Source organism: Mugil cephalus, chromosome 12 (assembly GCF_022458985.1).
Source record: "Mugil cephalus isolate CIBA_MC_2020 chromosome 12, CIBA_Mcephalus_1.1, whole genome shotgun sequence".
NCBI classification, from domain to species: domain Eukaryota; kingdom Metazoa; phylum Chordata; class Actinopteri; order Mugiliformes; family Mugilidae; genus Mugil; species Mugil cephalus.
Genome location: NC_061781.1, coordinates 16,260,341 through 16,270,000, shown reverse-complemented (window position 1 = coordinate 16,270,000; position 9,660 = coordinate 16,260,341). Strand labels below are relative to the sequence as shown.

Sequence of the window (9,660 nt, the reverse complement as noted above, 5' to 3'; positions counted from 1 at the left end):
CCTCATACACGCTCACGCTATAACTTCTCCCCGTCAAAAACATGCAACCAGGCAGTACCGTGTTCTGCCACATTAAAAGGAATCTGTTGGTACATTGCTGGTAGGTGTGAAGCCACAAAGTTCCCTTTCTGGAAGTAAAATAATCTAATGAGTATGCAAGGAAGCTGTGAAATGAAAAGTGCCCGTTTGATTTAAATGCTTTAATGCATTTTATTCATTCATTCATAGGGGCGGAATTGTTCCAAGGAATGCGGAAAGTAAAACAAAAAGCTTCTAAAGAAAATCTTTAAAACAAAAATTGTTATTTTTAAAAAATATATATATATATGTATAGTCCAGTATTTTAAATAGCACAAAATATTCAAATTAGAAGCGCGTTTAACCTCTTCTCATTTCCTCTAGTCTGTGAGGTTCAATTCCTCTATTTTGGGATTAATAGGCTGATTTGCCCACAGATTCTCACCCGACTTCTTTTTACTTTTGCCCGTGCTCTTGCACATTTTTAGCGATAATACTAATATGACCAACAGGGAAACAACGACAATGACTACAGTGATCGCCATCCAGGTAGAAGAGTTGCAGTGTGATCCGGAGAGTAGCCGAGCATCTCCTGGAAGGAGAAAATAAAATTTTATTACAATGATTTAACATAGTGATCGACAAGAAAAATCCTTAATAATTTAACATGTTATTACCTTCTGGGTTAACATTGACAGTCAAAGTTCCTGATTTTTCCACTGCAACTTTCCTCAAGCCATGGTCCAGAGATGGGAGCCACTCTTCTACCTCACAGAAGTACATGCCGCTGTTTTCAGGAGCCGCACTTAACACTGTGAGGTTAAACAATTTGGGCACAGGGTGGCCAAATCTTAGCTGTAAACCCTCCCCGAGCCTGTCTTGTAGAGTGGAGTTTCGGTAAGCTGTGAAAATGGGGCGCGGTTCCATCTCCTCATATTTCTGCCAAAACCACGTCACCTGGAACGTGGATTCGGGGCTGGATTGACTGGTGATGTGACAGTCGACGGCAAAATTCTGCGATCTGCTCACATTCATCTCCACTTCCTTTTTTGCGATGTGCAGATTATTTTCTGTGAAACAGGCCACAGGTCAAAAAAGGGAAAGAAACATTTTTATTGAACTTCACTTTAACAAGGCAAGCTGATCGATGAGGCTTTAATTAAATACCTAGGCACACAAAAGGACAAGGGACAACCCAGGGGGAAAGGAGGCGAGAGACATTAGGAGGCTTTGCAAATGAGCGGCACAACAACGTGCGATAAAATAAATCTGTAACACAAGTATAACAAGTACGACAGATGTTTACAGTGATCTATAAACAGCATGAGTCAGTAAGCAGTGTGACAGAGGTTGTGTAATTGTTAATGCAGCCTAACCAAGGGAAGTGTTCATTTTTACTGAGAAACTGGAACACAAGTCAGCACAAAGCACGCACGTATGCGCTTTATCACATGAGGTAGCCAATTTACTCATGACAGCAACATTTAAGGCGATCCTGCCCCCCCCCCCACACACACACCAATCCACTCACACCCAGTCTGTGACTAAATACTGTTACACCACCACCACTGCACTACTGGACTGTTCTGCACGCTTTTACCTACCTGTTTACACAGTACTACGTACCAAATACTGCACTATTCCAGTAAGATTAGGTAGCCGCTGCTTATTGTTTATGCACTGTTTAATGCTATCTGTATTTTGTGTCGCCTAATTTATCCATTTCCTGCAGTGTAAATTAAGTTATTGCTCCTGTTTATATTCTGCTTGCATGTAACGCACAAATACGTCTGTATAATATGTTCGTAGTACCTCAGTCAGTGATTGTGTATATCAGGTCTTGCCTGTATATAGGTTTTCATCAATATGCTACAAAAATGTCCTGTACAATTAATGCTACATGCACTTGCTGCTAATTGCACTTGTGGTTAGATGCTACGCTGATTTACTGAGACATGCTTTAGTGACTGTCTGACAGAGAGGCAAATGAGGTGATTCATTGGTACCACTTCCATGGCTTTACCATTAATAAAAAGCACACAGTAAGGCGTAGCTTAGCATGTTGAATGCGAACAGCTGGCTACTGGTACCTGTACCAAAAATTCTGGCAACTAGCCTTTCAAACCCACGCACAGAAAGCATTCCGCGTGCCACATGAATGCAGCGCTCTCTGAAAGACGCGATCATACCTGCAACATTCACGCTCAGCGTGATGGCTCCGGAAGATTCTGAGGCCTTCTGGTGCCAGTGACCTTCATCGTCCAGCTGGTATTGCTCCCCCAGGCACCAGTAGGTTCCGCTGTCTCCTTCATGGGCCCTTGAAATTGTTAGGTGGAAGCTGGTCTTAGTGGGTCTGGAGAGCCGGAGGCGAGACTGCAGACCTTGGAGGTCTTTGTACTCTGGGTAACTCAGCAGGCCAGTGTGGTCAAGCTTCACCAGAGAGGCATTAGCTTTGGAGGAACTACGTGCAGCGTAGAGCCACGTGACTGCGATGAAAGTGGAAATACTGGATGCGCCTGAGATGACATCACACTGGAGGTCTACCTCCGCTCCCTCACTGGCCATCAGCGACTGCTCTGTTTTATTTAGCTCAAGGTTGCTCGCTGAAGAATGGGAGTGGGGAAAAGAGGAGAAAAATAAAGTTAACGGTCTAAATTGGGTCATTTAAAGACGTTAAATGATGTGAAGTGATGAATGGACATTTTTACCTGTCTCGAGAAGGGATAGCTTTGTGGTTTGGGACACTGTTGTGAGCCTATACCAGTCACCACGAGGATCCTGTATCCACTCCTCCACCTCGCATATGTACAATCCACCATCTGAGATCTTAGCTTGATGAATAGTCATCAGAAAAGTGGGCCCTTTGCTGCGCTTCACGCTGATTCGCTTTCTGTCTCGCTCCTCTACATCGGGCCCGAATGTTACTAGGGCTGCCATGTCTGAGCGTACAATGATCTTATTTGCTGGTTCTTGTTGAAGCAGCCACGTGACGGCGTAGAGAGAGGATTGAGGGGATTTTTCCGCAACTGAGCATCTCATTTCTATGTCAATGTTGATGTCCTCTGTCAAGGGGCGGCTGGGGTTAAGGCGAAGCTTGCTCACTAGAAGGGGGAGACAAAAATATGTCATACTATGGTAAGAAGAGAGAAATAAAAAAAAAATCACATTCAAAAATGCCCCGACGCTCAGCAGTACCTGGGTTGTGCACCATCACAGCCAGGGGATTGGACGGCGGCAACTTCTTGTGTACATTCTCAAGGAAAACAGACGGCATGCATTGGTAGAGTCCTGCCTCCCTGTGGCTGGCCCCGATGATTTGCAGGGAGTGAATGACCGCGTTAGCATTCTTCTCCACTTTCAGCTGGTAGTGGTTCTGTTCTCCGAACCAGCTGATGGAGCCATTGTGGTACACTGTCAGGATGTTATCTATGGTGGAAGGGTCACGTTGCACGCTCCAAGTCAGCGTCACTGGGACCTGCGGTCCTTTGACTCGGCACATCAACTGCACATTTTCTCCCACAGTCACGTTGTTCTTGCGAATCAACAGAGCCACACTCAACTTTGACTCTGAGACACAAATTGTAAGTCATGAGCAGTGGCAGGGTAAAAGGAGAAGCTGTGGGCGTTCTTATCAACACACTTATTCAAAACAACACAAAGGAGATGTGAGTAAGCAATAATAGCTGCTTCTACTCTTAGTTACAGACAGTTATAAGCATTTAAGACTCAACATAGAGAAAATTTCCATTCATGCCTTGATTTTATATAATTTTGCCAAGTGATGCTAGCTAAACATACAGCAAGAGATGGGAGACAAAACAACTGAAGGCTTTGATGTTGGTGCTAAAAACAAAAAGGGCTGAAGAAAATTTCTTCAATTTGATTTCTCGCATGCAACTGTCAAGTCTGATCGAGTGGGATATTTACAATAAAGATCAGAGGAGGTTTCCAATGCATTTGATTAATCTTCTTGATTAATCCGTGACCCTGACTATCCATTATACTTCATGACAGTTTGTCCAGTATCTGTTGGACGTATTTCAGTGTTGCCAGGCTGAGCTAAATGAATATTCTTAGACGGGGGAGGGATGTGCACGTATCTTACCTATGGGCACCACGTTCACCGTGGCAGCGGCAGACTGGCTGAAGGTCTTGCTGTTGGTTTGCCATTCGGACACGGAGCACTGGTAGACGCCCGAGTCCGAAGGCGTGACCTCATCAAGCTCTAGGACGAATGTGCCAGTCGTTGGACGTGTTGCGCTTACACTGCGACTCTTGAACTCCCCGCCTTTCTCCACAATGCCGTCCTGACCCACGCTGATGACGTCGGCGAAAGGCTGTACGTCTGTTGCTTTGCGTTGCCACGTGATAGAGACCTGACCTTTGACCCCACTCACTGTACAGACGAGCCTCAGCCTGTCCCCTTCCGTGACGCTTACAGTGTCTTGCATTGTGACCGAGAGTCCGCTTTCTGCAGTGAGATGAGGTGACAGACAGATGGCGGGAATGTGTCAGACATTATCATGACGGGACATATGTCGATATGTATGCACGTTAAAGGAAAGGAAACTAAATGCTGAGTAACTTTCTGTATATATATCACACTTTGACAGACCTGTGGCTGAGATGCTAACTTGCTGAGTCTCAGAGTCCTGCGGTTCTCCCTGTATGAAGACACCACCTTCGCCTCTGGTCTCAGGCCACACTCTGCAGACATATCCTCCTTGGTCCTCGGTTCTGACAGGCTGTAAAACGAGATGGTAATCACTGCCTCCAATCCTTGCCGCTCTGAGCTCTCCGTCTTTCTCCCGACCGCTGTACGCTGCCCCAACAGTCACGATGCCTGTGGGGCCGATGCGGGCCAGCTCCTTACTTCCCAGGAGCCACGCCACCGAGAAGAACCTTTCCTTCAGATTCTGTGCGTCTATGTTGCAGGACAGCATGAGCTCCTGCCCCTCGATCAAACTCTGCGGCTGAGCCGAGAGCTGCACCTCCAGAGACAACATGTCTTGCACGACCTCTACTCAATGCAGAAATTTTAAAAAAACAGTGAGACAAAAGCACACATCCTGTGAACAAAAAAAACCCCCACAAGACCCGCAAAGAAGAAACGCAAAGATGTTAATCGTGTATCTTGCTGCTACTCACCTCTGGCTTTGACTTGTAGAGCAGTTTCCTGTGCCTCACTCTGTGCGATGGAGTACCAAGACCGATCAGGATCCTGAATCCACTCCTGAGCCTGGCAGACGATCTTACCTTGGTCTGACTGCTCCAGGTGAGCAATCTTTAGCCTGTATGTGGAATCTCCCAGTTTGTCTAAGCTTATGTCGCCTGCTTTGTAACGCCTTTCGAAGTCACTGCCCGGGGTCAGGGTGAAATCCCTGTTCAGAGAAATAATCGTCTGAGCCTCAGCTGAGCCATCTTTATGGAGGTTCCAGGCAACAGACAGGTGGGTGTGCTGGATGGTGATGGTGGAGGCTTGGCATGTCAAAGTGAGAGCTTCACCCTCTTTAAAGCTCAGTGATGTGGGGTCCGGTGTTGAAACACTTAGGGAGTTGTCAATCACTACGGTAAAGAAAGAAAAGGAAAGTCAGACATTTTACTTCAACATGAATAAAAGCAGGTTTCAATGCTGAAAAGTCGACGAGCAATTACCTTTAACGGTCGTCTTAACACTGTAGGTTCCAAAGTAAGATAACTCTGAGTTGATTACAGAGCATTCAAAATCCCCCTCATCACCTTTCAGTAAACTCGTGATCTCAAAGACGACTGAGTTTGGAGATACACGGTTCAGAGTGATTTCTTTACTCTCCACTCGGCGCTGATATACGGCAAAGCCGAAAAGTGGGTCATTGGTGCTTATGATGTTGATGCCGAAGTTCGGTTTTGAAGGCTTGGTAACACGGATTTCAAAGTGTTTTTCTGCCTCATCATTGTGGAAGCCACTTGTAGTGCAGGTAATGATGAGTGGAGAGCCTACCACTCGATACAGCGGCCCAGCGTTTGCTTCAATGTTCACTGACGCTTCTCCTGAAGAAGAACATGAAGAACAGACGACAAACAAAGTCATTTATGTGCTCCAACTTGAAATGTCCAGTGGGTGCTAAAATGTTTCTGACAATAACATGGCTAGTAAAGCTAAGCTAGACTGCCCATTGGAGGAAATGTAAACCTTTTCAATATGCAGTGTGGAGTACTTGTGGAATTCATTACTTCATTATGCGTTGTCACGGAAAACGTCTGTTACAGGTAACTGATTTTCATGTCAACCGTGAGATTATTGCAGATTTTTCAAATGCATGAAAATAATTTGAAGATAAACTGTTAAAAATAAATAAATAAATAAATAAACAAGAATAGCCCGAAGTTTTCTTTCACCCAAAATGATTAATTATAAACCACCGAGTTTAATCACTGAGCTTTCTTGGCTAAAAGCTGTTTAATAAAATGATAAAAAATAAGTCACCAAAAGCACCAGCTGTCAAACAACCTCACTGTGGGTTAAATAAAGGAATATCTCTACTTATCTTATCTTATCTTACCTTATCAATTGTTTATTATTCCATTTTATCCACTAGAGTTATGTTAAAAATGCACAAACAATGATTAAGCCCAAAATTATTTCAAAAATTGCCAAAAAAAAAAAACAGTCACAACATCGCAATACAACCCCTCTTATTTCCTAACTAAATGGCTAAAATTCTACAATATTTTCACCAGTCAGAATCCAATGCATGTACAATGTAGCCTTCCACTTACCACAGGACAGGAAAAGAGCCAGGCAGAGGAGCAAACTGGCCCTCCGTGGAGAGTGGAGGGAACACCTCATCCTCAACCAGTTTCAGAAGTAAGACAGTGTATTCAGCAGGCTCATACTTAGTCTCTCTCTGTAAACGTCTCCGAGAGCCCTTTTCAGACTTATTAACGTGGTTTAAGCTTCCTGTACGTAAACACTAAGAGGAAGTCTGAGATATTTCCTGGCTGCACGATTGCAGCACCGCCACTGTCAGGTATGATTCTGACTAAGGTTTATGGTGGAGAAAGAGAGACAGACACAGTCAAAGCTGTTCCGTCCTAGATAGGTTGGGTAAACATCTGCAATCGTTAAGAAAGAAAGAAAGAAAGAAAGAAAGAAAGAAAGAAAGAAAGAAAGAAAGAAAGAAAGTGATAATTATTGATCACAGTACATGACGACAAAGTATAAAAAATAAAAAAAAATCAAGCGCTCAAAGTGAGATAATGTGATGCGTTCAAGTGTTTCTGTGTGATTCCTTGTGTGTAATTTCAGGTTTGTCGGGATTAGAGCTTTCATCAGCTCGAGAAAAGTTTGACCTATTGACGAAAATGGTTTGGGTTCAGTTAGACGTGTGAAGGGTGCTGCGGATTAGTGGGGCGACGGCGCCACCTAGTGGAACTTAAATGCATATAAATCTGCTACAAACATAAACATGTAGTGTAGGCTACAGCTCAGATTTTTTACTTTGATTATTAAGGACACAACATCCAGCGCTTACTGGGGCGGTCCGCAGCTGAGCGTGAGGCGGCCGGGATGAAGATCAGCACCTTCAAGTCTGAGCCGATGGTCCTCAGTCGAAAAAAAAAAAAACGGTGGATCGTCCACTCCGGCTCTGGTCGGGGAGGAGGTCCTGTGGCAAATGGAGGAGTTGAAGTTCAAGCAAAGAACATCATCACGGATACAAGCGGCAGCAATGAGTTTCATTTGCAGGGTGACTCAGCCTTAGAGATAGGGGTTAGGGTCTCGGACACTCCGGAGGAACTCAGAGTAGAACCGCTGCTCCTCCAAGTCCAGGGGAGTCAACTGAGGTGATTGGGCAGCTGGTAAGGATCAGTGATGCGTGGGTTGCGAAAGAGCCGCTCTAAGAGTCGGCTCATAAGAAGTGACCAGAATCGGTTCACGTCATTGTGAGCCCATTGGTTTTTTCTCGTCTTTTTTTTTTCTTTCTGTTAGAGCCTACAAAGTCAGACGTGAGTCGTCAGGGTGTACGTCTTTGCCTCCGCTTGAGCGGGGGAAGGTTGTTAGACATACACAACACATAGAGCTCACGAACTAGGGGACAGACAGAGACAGAAACTTTCACGCATTAGAAAGGATGAGGAAAATTATTGACAGAAAACGGAGTTAAGTTTGGACACGTTTTAATGTGCCTGATAGCACAAACACGGGGTGTAGACCGTGAGTCAAGGCTGAGACTTAAAACCGGCGTGGCGCGGTGACTGCCACTGTTGCACCATAGCAAGAAGATTCTGGTTTGAGTCCAGGTTCGGGCAACTCCCCTGAGGACAATGAGCAGCAGCTCAGTGAGGATTTAAATAAAGCTATCCAAATAATAAGCAATTCACGTAATGGATTTCCATTAGTAATTCCCTTCACACTGTACACATAATTTGGTAATAAATTAATTTAAGCAACAAAAAAATCTGAGGAGCCAGTTGGGAGTCGAAAGAGCTGGAGTTTTTTTAGTGAGCCGAACCAAAAGAACCGAAATTCCTTCATTCCTTCTGCCGGATGCCTTCATTAGACGGTTTCGCCCCAGGACACGATGGAGGGAGGCTATTCTCCTTCTGTTCTTATTATTATTATTATTATTATTATTATTATTATTATTATTATTATTATTATTATTATTATTTTGCAGGGATTTCAGAGAGAGAAAGCATTGCGATAACATTAGATAAGGCTCCTCTGGTCCCCTGGGGGAGTTTTGCATGCAACCGACTCACAGAGGAAAAAGAGGCAGGGGGAAAAAAAAAAAAAAAAAAAAAAAAAACAGACAAACAGCTATTTTGAGAAAGTATATTAAAACAAGAACATGTTTAAATATTTATTTAAGAGAATTTTAGGAGGTAAATTCAAGTCATGTGAAGTAGTTACAATATGTTTTTGCATATAAGAATAAATGATAAATAGTGACCTTAGATTATATGATTTTCAAAAATAAATATGTAATGTATGTATGTAACAATATAATTATACTGGTATTATTACATTGTTGCCTATAAAGATGGAATGTTTCTGTTTTCAGACACACTGCCTTTTATTATTCATATTTATATAAATTGTCACAATATAGTACAACGGAGGACAAGGCACAGATGTTTGGTTTTAGCAGTAGTTTTTGTTTTTCTGAACTTTTCTCTTTTACCAACCTCTAGACTTATGTCTAATTATTAATTAAATTCTTAAAATTAGTCTGTGTCTGAATGGATTTTTTTTTTCCCCTCACAACATGCACAAAGGGGTCACCTTAAAGACTCACAAGCCAAAATGATTGGGAACGACTGCACAAGGGGACAGAGGGCCGTCCTCGGGTGCACCTTGGTAGTATCTACCAGGGTAAGGCAAACGGTGCATCTTTCCTGTTCCCCATCGAGATTCAACCTGCCACTTCAGGGATAAACAGGTTCCCCTTCTCGTGACAAGCCTGCTTCTCACAATTATTATCCCGCTTAGGTGCCAGCATGGTTGACTGAGACAACTGAACAAGAAGGGCGGCCATAGGAACACGTTTTTCAGATAAACCGCTTCTATCCCAACCAGGATAGAGATGCTGAGGGGTTTATATGTGTATTTATGTGCTCGGCGAGGTCTTGTGGGGGAGATCTGGCGCCTGTGTTTCTGAC

General features: G+C 43.8%; 1 protein-coding gene across 1 annotated transcript; it reads right to left on the bottom strand.

The window, feature by feature from the left end:
* Positions 1 to 185: 185 nt before the first annotated feature.
* On the bottom strand, positions 186 to 7,869 carry LOC125017382 (immunoglobulin superfamily member 3-like). The gene is made up of 11 exons (XM_047600432.1): positions 7,533 to 7,869; positions 6,778 to 7,113; positions 5,674 to 6,048; positions 5,167 to 5,583; positions 4,634 to 5,038; positions 4,124 to 4,489; positions 3,214 to 3,585; positions 2,727 to 3,119; positions 2,208 to 2,621; positions 696 to 1,088; positions 186 to 610 (listed from the first exon to the last, which is right to left on the bottom strand). Exons 2-11 carry the CDS (start codon positions 6,845 to 6,847, stop codon positions 399 to 401), a joined length of 3,417 nt encoding a protein of 1,138 aa, XP_047456388.1. The 5' UTR covers positions 6,848 to 7,113; positions 7,533 to 7,869; the 3' UTR covers positions 186 to 398.
* Between the last annotated feature and the right edge of the window lie 1,791 nt (positions 7,870 to 9,660).